At 44.4% G+C, this 12,431-nt stretch overlaps 1 protein-coding gene across 1 annotated transcript in view; it reads right to left on the minus strand.

Annotated features, from left to right (window-relative positions):
• radil (Ras association and DIL domains) overlaps positions 1–12,431 on the minus strand; it is a gene marked incomplete at both ends in the record, with an annotated part of 63,580 nt that overhangs the window by 19,935 nt on the left and 31,214 nt on the right. The window contains 4 exons of the mRNA XM_084077462.1: positions 2–419; positions 3,831–4,084; positions 5,975–6,125; positions 10,684–10,856. Coding sequence (XP_083933588.1) covers positions 2–419; positions 3,831–4,084; positions 5,975–6,125; positions 10,684–10,856 — 996 coding nt within the window. The remainder of the gene's footprint in view (position 1; positions 420–3,830; positions 4,085–5,974; positions 6,126–10,683; positions 10,857–12,431) is intronic.

The following is a 12,431-nucleotide window of genomic DNA, read 5'->3' on the forward strand; positions in this document are numbered from 1 at the left end:
CCTTCCAGTCCGTTGCTGATCAGCCCGTTGGTCTTCTTCACCTCCGCCAGAGTCCTGCCGCCGCAGCCGTTCATCTGTGGGGCGTGGCCTAAGATGGGCCCACCCACGCCACCGCCGCCCCCCTCAGGGTACAGGGGGGTGTTGGGGGGCGTCAGGAGGCAGGAGGAGGGGTCGGGGGGGTTGTTGTTGTTGTTGACGACCTGTTGTTGTCGGGTGGTGTGGTGGTGCTGGTGGATCACGCAGGTTCCGTTCCTCCTGAGGCTGCTGCTGTGGGACGTCTGGCCAGGAGGGGGTCTGCTGTCCCACTCCCTCCCTCCTCTGTCGTCCAGGGCGGGGGTCTCAGGGACCACCGACTCGTCCCCGTGGTGGTCCCCCGCCACGGAGCGAGGACTGCTGTGACTGGGGGGCAGCAGCTCCCTCTGGGGTGGATGGATAGATAGATAGATACATTATTAATCCCCGAGGGGAAATTCAGATATGCCATAGCTCATATGCATACAACAAGGTTAGCTAAAAACACATCACAAAAAGGTGTGTGGGGGCACAGGTTAAAACTGAGAGAAGACAAATATAACAAATATATTATGCATAAGCATTAAAAAAAAACATTAAAAAGGTGTCACTGGGAATAATAAGAATCCTTTGTCATTGCACATAGACCCATAAATAACTAAAAATAAAACCATTAGTCCAGTTCATAGGCCTAACGGCTGGTCATGGAGTTAAAGACAAAAAGTGTTCTTAAAGGGTTAGTTCAGATTTTTTGAGTATTTTCTGTAGGAAATACTTACCATTAATGTAGTGGTTGCAAAGGTATTAATTGATTGCCCGAGTCCCGTGGTCAGAGTTATGGTCCGTTTCTGATAAATATGAATGTAGTTCCGGTAGATTAGTAGATTTGGTGGGGGCCGCTCATTAAAAACAAATAAATTAAAAAAAATAGCGTAATTTGTATTGTTGACCTATTTCTACCATATAGAGCAAGTTTCGTTCAATTTCGACCCCTCTGTCACAGGGTACTATTTTTTGTGTCATATATTTTGTGCGTGAGTAGGCTGCCACGGCGCAGTGATTCTGGACACAAACATTAGTACCATGTGACAGAGGGGTCGAAATTGAACGAAACTTGCTCTATATGGTAGAAATGGGCCAACAATACAAATGACGTTAGTTTTTTTAATTTATTCATTTTTAATGAGCGGCCCCCACCAAATCGACTAATCTACCGGAACTACTTCATATTTATCAGAAACGGACCATAACTCTGACCACGGGACTCGGGTAATCAATTAATACCTTTGCAACCACTACATTAATGGTAAGTATTTCCTACAGAAAATACTCAAAAAATCTGAACTAACCCTTTAAACGGTTCATTCTTGCAGGGCATCGAACGGAACAGATCCTTGCGATTACTTTTCTGGTCTGCCAGGATGTTGTGGAGAGTATGAATCACATTGTCCATTATGGCCCGCGGATGAATGGGTGGGTGGATGGATGGGTGGGTGGGTGGATGGATGGGTGGTAGGGTAAGGTAGGAGGGGATGCGACCACAACAAGTGAATCAAAACTTTTCATGGAAAACATGTGAAGGCACATAATATATTACGGACAGCAGTGTTGATTTTGACAGCAAATTTTGATTTAGTTTTAGTCCTGAATAAAATTCCATTTAGTTTTTGTCATATTTTAGTCATCTGAAATGTTTTAGTTTTTGTCTAGTTTTAGTCGACTAAATATCAAAGATTATAGACGACTACATCTACAGTTGATTTAGTCAACTAAAATGTATGTTGGTGGTGCCTTGATGGCAGATTTTACACTTGGTTGCATGCTGAAAATAGCCGATCTACAAGCTCACAACGTGCCATGCTGCGACGCGTTGTGAGCTTGTAGATCTGCTATTTTCAGAGCGCAACACCTGAGCGCAACCAAACATAAAATGACATGTCTTTTAGTTCTACTGAAACTCTTCTCCACTAGTCCCTCACTAACATTTTAGTCTAGTTTTTATTTGTTGACAAAATTTAAATCAATTTAGTCCTAGTTTTAGTCGTCATAGCTTAGTTTTTATTTCGTTTTTGTTTAGTTTTCGTCAGTGAAAAAAGGTAGTCGACAAACATTTTTCGTCACAGTTTTAGTCGACGAAATCAACACTAACGGACAGCATAGTTTTCTGTGCACACATTGTAGACCAAAAGACGTATACAGATATTATTACTACAATGAAGTGCATGCAGTCACTCTGGGATCTGTAGAACTTCAGATATACTGCATACACACAGAAAAATAAAGGTAAAAATGAATGGTTCTATAAAGAACCATTTAAACCGAATAAACTTCATCAACCGACTTAAATGGGTTTGTCGAATGTTTGAATGTCTGCCTATTAAGACATGGTTTAAGAGTTCAAATGTTCCTCAAAGAACTTTGACAAAAAAAAGGTGCTCTAGAACTAGATGAGGAACATGAAGAACCATTCACTAGCTCAAATGGTTCTTTAGTAGTTGATGGTTCTTTGTGGAACCATATAGCCGCCGTATGAGGAAGGTGCCGGTAAAACCAGGGATTACACTCCAGTCGTCCGTTCCCCACTAATTGGCCAGCCTAAAGACTAATCAGATTAAACGTGATTTAACCATGTCTAGGTTTCTGCATGTGTGTGTGTGTGTGTGTGTGTGTGTGTGTGTGTGTGTGTGTGTGTGTGTGTGTGTGTGTGTGTGTGTGTGTGTGTGTGTGTGTGTGTGTGTGTGTGTGTGTTTGTGTGTGTGTTGGCTGCAGTTCTTTTATCTGTGGGATTAAGAGGAACTGGACACAAGGACCACAGCTGCTGGGGCACATGACCTAGATTAGGTGTGTTTTTGTGTGTGTGCATGCATGCGAGCATACGTGGTGTGCGTGTATGTGCGCGTGTGCGTGTGTGTGTGTGTGTGTGTGTGTGTGTGTGTGTGTGTGTGTGTGTGTGTGTGTGTGTGTGTGTGTGTGTGTGTGTGTGTGCAGTGATGGAACGTAACTAAATACATTTACTCTAGTACTGTACTTAAGTACAGGCAATTGCCCTCAGTGACCTCAATTACCTCATACCTGTCTTAACTACTCTTCTTCAGAGTGAGTGACGTCCTACTACAGCCACAACACTAGAGGAAGAGACCATGATCTGGTGGCACCCAAATATAGAACAAACATGGAAAGTTCTCATTCTACTACTCTGCCACCACAATAACGTTGTTTCTTTTTGTTTTGTCTGTTCTGAGAAGTAATATTTGAAGATTTGTGTTAGTTCATTTTCTTTTGTTTGAGCTTACGTTTTCTTTATGCTACTATGATAATTTATTTTAAATGGTATTAAGGTGGGCAAAAAAGCTTCGGCTTCAGCCCATACCTTTTCGGCCAAAAAGTCATCATGTTGACTAAGTTGCAATGTATGTTCAACTGTTTTGTTTAAAAAAATATATATATGACCGAAATAAACTAAACTACTGTAACTAACAATGTGTAATGCCCTGACATACATAGCACCACAATGGAAACAAGTCCCCAGGATCTTTTTGTGTTATCCTTTTAGCCTTAACCCATTTAGACCTGAGGCCGATTCTAAAAACTCCTTCCTAAATCCTGACCTAAGTTTTCTGAAAAAAAAGTATTCACAGTTTTCAATCAATCAATCAATCAATGAAAAAAAAATACATGGGTATAAAATCGGAGTACTTCTTCCACCACTGTGCGTGCGTGTGTGTGCGTGTGCGTGTGCGTGTGCGTGTGCGTGTGCGCATGTGTGTGCGTGTGTTCCTCTTTTTCTGTGTGAGTCAGAGCATTAGGGCGGGGCTGACCTGTTGCAGAATGTCCGGCTGTTGCCAGTCTCCGGCGGTGTTGGTCCCGTTGGAGTGCGTGTGCACGGTGGTGGTGGCGTGCTGCGTGTGTGTGTGTGCGTGCGTCTTGGCCCTCAGCCCCCACAGGTAGTGCCGCACGTAGAGCAGCTGTCTGTAGATGCTGTCCTCCACACACTCGCTGTCCAGGTCCACCCTGAAGCCCCCGCTGGGGAGCACGATGGGGGGGTGGTTCTCAAAGCTCTCCAACAGGTCCACTGAACACACACACACGCACGCACGCACGCACGCACGCACACACACACACACACACACACACACACACACACACAGGTTGTTATTACTATACGCTTGTGAGGATGTCAACATTTTAAGACGGCAATTTTATGAATGAATTACAATTTACGAAAAAATTATTTAAATGTGTAAAAACACGTTACAGCCTAAAGCTGAAAAGTTGTCGATCTACAAGCTCACAACAACAAACATGTTGTAAGCTTTTCCTAATTGTAAATGTCTAAAAATCTTTTTTCAACCATAAAACAATTGTTTTTCTTGTTTCTTGTTTCCATTTTGGTTCATTGTACTCAATTCATCAGTAATTCATAATAATACATATACAATACAATACAAATATTTAGTTGTGCATGATTGTGAATATCATCTCACACACAAAAACAAGCTGAAGACTGGTCGCACTGTGACAAATTATTTTCTGTGCACGACACCCCTAACCCCTACCCCCACAGTAACCTCTAAATGCCTAATCCTAACCCTGACCCCCCAACCTGGATATTTTCCTAATCGTAAGCCTTTTTGAACCTTCTATTGCGAGGACCAGGGAAACTGTGCTCACTGTGCTGTACACACACACACACACACACACACACAGAAAGCTCCTGAATATCAGAGAAGGGTTCCCCTTGCCTCATCATCTCTCAGGTATCCCCGCTCGTCTCTGAAGGCCCTTCATTATTAATAACAGTCTTTGAAAATGACAGTAAAGCTTCTCCAACATGAAAGTAAACACGTTTGACATGGTGGCGAGATCACATACAAATAACACAGCCTGACGTTACGTACATGCACTTGTTCATGCATGCTTGCTTTCCTATAAAGGGGAGACTTTAATAGAGCTAAACCCATGGTGTAATTACTGCTAATGTTTTTAATTTGACAGTGTCACTCAGCACAGCAGAACGCGTGACACTGTGATCCAACCATGAACTGAAACTTAACCCTAAAAGATACAGGATAATATAATCCCACTAGAGCAGTAGCTGGTTCCCAAACTTTTTAGCTCGAGAACCCAAAAGAGAAATGTGATGTCTCCCTGGGACCCAAACTAGTGAAAATAGACGATCTACAAGCATGTAGATCTGCTATTTTCACTACTTTCTTCAACATTTCTGAAAATTGTAGATTTTCTTTTTCACTTTTTGAAAAGCTTCAGAAATTATTGTCTAAAAAATAATTTAGTATAAAAAAACAAAACATTTTATTAGCGACCCATAAAAATAGGTCCGCGACCCAAACATGGGTTCCTACCCACTGTTTGAGAACCAGTGCACTAGACCAGTGGTTCTCAAACTTTTTCATGTCAAGGACCCCCAAATCGACACTTATTAGCCCGCGGACCCCCATTTGGAAAGATAAGCCAGGGACCCCCATAAGAGAAGGTTTTCACGACTCTAGCAGTGATTCTCAACCATTTTAATCTCAAGGACCCCCAGTTTGACATGCATTAGGGCTACGGACCACCATTTAATGGCATTTATATCTCTGGGACCCCAATTCACATTGTAAAATCAATGTTAATTTAACTTAACATTGATTGGGTCCATTTGGTTCCATTTGTACACTCTCAGAGTTACAGACCCATAAAGGTCCATTTGGTTCCTGTCCATCATTTAGCTGGGGACCCCCTGGAACCCCCTCAAGTACCCCTGGGGGTCCCCGGACCCCACTTTGAGAACCAGTGCACTAGACAGCACTAGACGCTACTTTTGTTTCTGCCACCAATTTGTCTGGACATGTTTTACCAGTCTTTCGTCATTTTGTACTGGCCCGAATTCTTTCACCAATTCTCTCTTGTCTCTCTCCTCCCAACACACACACACATCTTCATAATTCTGTCTGGCACACACCTGTCCTGTATATATAGGCTTCGTCCTCACTGCTGGGCTGCCAAATGGGGACAGGGCCTATCTCTGCAGTGAGCTGGTACTGGCTGAGCAGTCTGTGGAGCTGGACAGGTTTCAGACTGGGATGTTCACTGGTCAGCACCCTCCAACTCAGCTGCAACACACACACACACACACACGCGCACGCGCACACGCACACGCACACGCACACACACACACACACACACACACACACACACACACACACACACACACAAGGAGAGAGAAAGAGAGATATGAGAATCATATTAGCTACTGGGACGTAAGTCGGGGCTTGACCAACCCCGGCTGGGTCACCTGGGCGAGGGTGTATGTTGCGGGACCCGAAACACCCGATGACCCCAGGCTACAACACTGATGATACGTCCCTGGTGCATCCATGTGATGTTTTTTCGTTACATTGCAACAAGAACCCCAAAAGGGGTTCCCGTACGGAAAGGTATAGTTACAAATAGGGGTTCCAGCCCAAAATGGCTTAAGACCTGAGGTCGATTCTACAAATGCCTTAAAAATCAGTTTTCTGAAAATATATATCTGCTATATAAATCGTCTCTGTCGGGTGGAAACTCCAAAACTGTTACTTTTCAGGATTGAAATTCAAAAATAGCCAAAGTAGCAGATCTACAAGCTCGAAACGCTGTGCGAGACCCTCTTTTTATACTTTTGTGTGACGCTGTAAGTATGATCAAGTAGGGCATTCATTTATGAAAAAAACACAAAAAGTTAGAATATGGAGATAGGGTAGCGCAGTGGTAAAGTTGGTGAGTCAGTAGGATCCAACAGCAGTGACAACACAGAAATATGTGTGGGAGGAATGAATTGGCATAAAGACTAAATTGGGGAGAAAAAGGGGGGTAGGGAAAAAAAAGTAGAATATTGAGGTTTCTGCCCGACAGCAACGATATATAGCTAAAATCTAAAATGACACAGACGTTTTAATGGGTTAAACTGACGACAACAACAACGAGCTAGCCGCAGCTCAATGTCCAGTAGTTATGACAGAGAAAGAACTACCCTGGGAGACTGAGGGGTCCCTGGACGCGATAACCGTGTCCAAAAACAAGCGCTCCCACACCCTATGGCTCATCCTATGGTAACAATATTAGCTCCCTGGACCACAACTGCTTTAGCTAACATTATGCTATACTGATGGATAGCTGACATAGTTATCCTATTGCTGACTACAAGATTATATATTAACCAGCCTAACAGCCCGCCTATATGACCAAGGGTTTTGGTTTGTCTCCAAGAAAAACACGAGAGCATTTGGATGAAATGTGTCTATTGATGAGTCACAGGAGAAGAACAGCGATGGTGGGATTAATTTGTCGAACAGCAGCTTATGTGATGGATTCCTGAGATCAGTGTCTTATCATCACCAGGGCTTCAAGGGGAGCCCTATTCCAAAGAGGTGGGAGGTTAATCTAATATAAAGTATATAAACACGGCATGTTTCAGGGAGGATATGTGTAGCCTGGAATCCAGACTGAATCGCTACGTTCGGCAGATGTACACTTTTTAGTGACTCGAATTTTACATTGGAAGCCACTTCCCCCCCTCCCCCCACAGACCAATCAGAGGCCGTGGCGCCTGGGTGCCTGCGGGTGCCCGTCCTGCCACGTGGATATAGGATCAGTAACAGACTGAGAAGCGAAGTGAGGAAAAAAAAACAGCCGAACGGAGCGAATCAGTCTGAATCCCAGGCCAGGCTATTTGGGTCATTTAGAAATGGATTCATGTGGATTTCAGGATCCCCATGCGTCCTCCAAGTGAAACTGGGACCAGCATAGAGCTGGATGTTGTTGAGGAAAGTTGAGAATTTATGTCTACAGCATCATTATGATTATGAAATCCAACAAAGTGTGTCAGAAAGTGGGTTATTATGACCAGGAACGTTGTCCCCCCAGACACATAGTCCTACCTGGAGTGTAATTAAACTGGACGTTACTGATACTGTACTCTAAATACCCTCCACTACTTACAGCTAACAAGATTACTGATGTACGCAAAAGAAAGTTACAGAAGCTCTATGACAGAAAATATGAATACAGAGAGAGAAATATTTTTTACAACATGGATCTCAGGAGTCTAGCCATCTATAAGAGTGTGTGTGTGTGTGTGTGTGTGTGTGTGTGTGTGTGTGTGTGTGTGTGTGTGTGTGTGTGTGTGTGTGTGTGTGTGTGTGTGTGTGTGTGTGTGTGTGTGGGTGTGTGTGTGTGTGCGTGCGTGCGTACAATATTCCATACAATGATGTCATCACGCAATGATAACACAACATCATTATGACATCAGATGTAATTGTCCTTTTAAATGTTGTTATTGTAGTTTCTAACACAACACCATTCAGCAACTTCTGGGAATAAATTGCCCTGCCTTCTAACAACCTTTCTGTAAATTAGTTGCACTGATTCTCACACAGTGGTGCTGGTGTGTGAAATGTTTCACTGGACGATACATCTGAAAGGACGTGATAATCCCAGCCCAGCTGCTGTGGTAGTCGGACACAAGGTGTACTCATTTGAAGGAAACTATCACAAGAACAGTGTTCACTTTGAAGTCCACATCTTTAACACAGTGTCCCTGCGCTGGAGGAAGTTGCCCCCATGGACAAATGGAAGAGGAGAAGGTCGCCCTGATGTTCCCTCCAGGCGCTTGGGCCACACAGCTGTACTTATAGCAGAGTGCGTCTACATCTGGGGAGGGTATCCTTACTGCAACCTGCTCTATGGATTTGATGTCGGCTCCCACAGATGGTTCAAGCCCAAGATCTCTGGAACTGTTCCAGAGGGGAGGTACTACCACACAGCCTGTGTCTTGGAGAAGGTCATGTATATCCATGGAGGATCCGTCAACCAGACTGGATGCACTAATGACATGTACAAGTTGGACACCACCACAATGGTCTGGGCTTTAATTAACACCACAGGAACTCCACCATTTGTTTCAGTTTGTCACTCTGCCACCATCATCGGGACAAAGATGTTTGTATTTGGGGGCAGGTGTTCCTATGGGGCCTACTACAACATCAAAGTGTTTGACACAGATAACAACAACTGGCTGAACACACCTCCTGCACAGCCTCTCCCGGAAAGACGCTGGTGTCATGCAGCCTTTGCCTACAATGGAGAGCTGTACATATATGGTGGCGACAGCAACAAAAAATATTTAAATGATGCGTGGAAATTCAACCCAGTGACCATCACCTGGAATGAGGTTGAAGTCAAGGGAAACGGCCGTTGTCAGATGTATTGTGGTGCATGTTGTATGGTGGGAGATCGTATCATCCTCTTTGGAAGCCAACTCTCTGATGGTCTGTACATCTTAGATTTAAGTCCAACACTGAAGACATTATGCAAGCTAGTAGTTATTCAGTACGGTGTGGAGCAGTCAGAACTCCCTCACGACATCAGGTGGGAACTGGCATCCATGACTAAAAACCACTAGAAAGGTTCACATGCTCAGTGGAGCGCACATCTCTGCCAGTACAATATTTACCTACGAGATGTAGTGGAGTAGAAGTAAAAGTACTGAAAATTGGAAATACTCTGGTAAAAAATACCTCAAAATTGTACTTAAGTAGAGTACTTGAGTAAATGTACTTAGTTACTTTACACCACTGGTGGAAACCTTGTATGTCCACCACACTGTTACTTTTCAGTAACACACTCTATGCGATGATGTAAGGGCATTGTTTCTCAACGTGGGGTCCGGGGACCCCCAGGGGTCCTTGGGAGGGTTCCAGGGGGTCCCCTGCAAAATTGTGGAGCGGCTATTTTCCAAAAAAGTATTGAAAAAATGATTAGATAACACAAATCTAGTACATAAAAGTATGGTAATTGTTCGTTAACACATCGGGTGCCGAACACGGTCTGAACCGTGTGTTTACATAGTGGCGCTTCCGCCGCTTCGGTGCCGAACACGGTCTGAACCGTGAGTTTAGTCTTTTTGTTTCTTTCGTTTTTCTCCGCGCGGGCGGGGCTAGAGCAGCTCTGGGAGCACCCATTGTAATCCTGCGAAGGAAGTGCCAGATCGCTCACCGGAAACACATTTTTTTTTTCCCATCTGCTTCCTGTCTATTTCCTTCTTTGAAACGCCTATATCTCCGAATCTGTTTCCTGTGGGGAAAACCGGTCATGCGCGATGCGCGATCCCCCCCCCGTTGTAACTCGCGGAGGGAAATGTTATGGTTCCAGCCTGTAGCCAGGCTCATGGCACAACATGAATCGATGCTTTTTTTTGGCGTGGATTTGCTTGTAACGCACGCGGAAGCTTTAAACAGCAAAGCGCAGTCAATGGGGAGAATGCTGGCACCCACGGTAAGTTGTTATGAAAAAATGCTGGCACCCGATTTGTTAAAAAGAAATAATCCAGTAGGTGCCCTTTTCAAATTCCAGCCCCTGCCTCTCCAAATCCTTCTGCACGTCCCTGAGTCAGTGTTGCCAGATTCTGTGAGAGAAACAAGCAACCAGGTCTAGGACAAACCAGCCCAAAAGAAGCGACTATGGGGCCACACGAGCACTTTAACATATACATCAGCTATTTGAAAATAGCAGATCTACAAGCTCACAACGCGTCGCGATGCGACGCGTTGTGAGCTTGTAGATCCGCTATTTTCAAATAAAACCTTGCGGGGAAATTATATTAAGCAGACCTGGCAACCCTGCCCTGAGTACCTGTGTGAGCTGCTGTGGGGGCGTGGCCAGTAGACACACGGCGCTGTTGAACTTGCTGAAGAACTTGTCGGCCAGATGACCCAGACCTGACCTGCTGGCCCACTCCATCACCATCCTCACACAGGCCTGGATCTGCAGCACCTTGGAGCGCTGGTACCAGCCCCGGGAGGGCCCTGCACACACACACACACACACACACACACACACACACACACACACACACACACACACACACACACACACACACACACACACACACACACACACACACACACACACACACACACACACACACACACACACACACACACACACACACACACAGTGGTGGAAAAAAATACCCAAATGTTTTACTCGAGTTAAAGTATCAATACTGCAATGTAAAAGTACTCTGTTACAAGTAAAAGTCTGGGTAAAAAGTACAAAAGTATTGGTATCAAAATGTACTTAAAGTACCAAAAGTAAAAGTACTAAAATGTTTGAAAATAGCAGATCTGCGTCTCGTGATGCGACGCGTTGTGAGCTTGTAGATCTGTATAAAATAGGGCTAAAGTGGTTAATGTATGTTTTATAATGTAATATATTTATATCTGCAAAGTAACAAGTAACTAAAGTTTTCAAATAATTGTAGTGGAGTAAAAGTACAACATTTGCCTCTGAGATGTTGTGGAGTAGAAGTAAAAGTATTGAAAATTGGAAATACTCTAGTAAAGAAAAATACCTCAAAAAGTACAGTAGCCTACTTAGTAAGTAAGTAAGAGTAAATGTACTTAGTTACTTTACACCATTGCACACACATACTCACAGGCACGCACACAGACAGACACAAACACACTTTCTTCAGCGTCATGTATAAAGAGAAACGTGTTAACAGAAATAGAATCATCTGCAACCTAATTTAACACCCAGACAATCCCAGACAGACAGAGACACACACACACACACACACACACACACACACACACACACACACACACACACACACACACACACACACACACACACACACACACACACACACACACACACACACACACACACACACACACACTTTCAGGAGGATGGTAATATGAGCAATTGATCAGGGCTCTGGCACCAAGTGTTACTGTGTGAGTGAGCTTAAATATTTCATCACAGTAACACACTGCAGTGGAATTCTGTGTGTGTGTGTGTGTGTGTGCGTGCGTGCGTGCGTGCGTGCGTGCGTGCGTGCGTGCGTGCGTGCGTGCGTGCGTGCGTGCGTGCGTGCGTGCGTGCGTGCGTGCGTGCGTGCGTGAGTGCGTGTGTGTGTGTGAGTGCGTGCATGTGTGAGATAGAAAGAGAGAAAAGGAGAACAAGAGGAATAAAGTGTGTGTGTGTGTGTGTGTGTGTGTGTGTGTGTGGTCTACAGCAATAGAGGCATACATTTTTAATGAAGTTGATATTGAAGTCAATTCTCAGCACCCCAACAGAATGCTAATACATCTCTGCAGAGAGAGAGAGAGAGAGAGAGAGAGAGAGAGAGAGAGAGAGAGAGAGAGAGAGAGAGAGAGAGAGAGAGAGAGAGAGAGAGAGAGAGAGGTAGAGACACACACACACACACAGACAGAGTATTTCTCTCTGCAGGCCGTGGCAGCGTGAGGCGTCTGATCTACACGTCTGTCGTCCCAGCAGTGTCCTCGCCGCCTCACATCAAACAAACCAAACACAAGTCAGCGTGGTGAGATAAGAGAGAGAACGGATTCAAGCTAAACAACACTGTCACGACT

This window comes from Gymnoscopelus microlampas (genome assembly GCF_963454915.1).
Source record: "Gymnoscopelus microlampas genome assembly, chromosome: 2".
Lineage (NCBI taxonomy): Eukaryota > Metazoa > Chordata > Actinopteri > Myctophiformes > Myctophidae > Gymnoscopelus > Gymnoscopelus microlampas.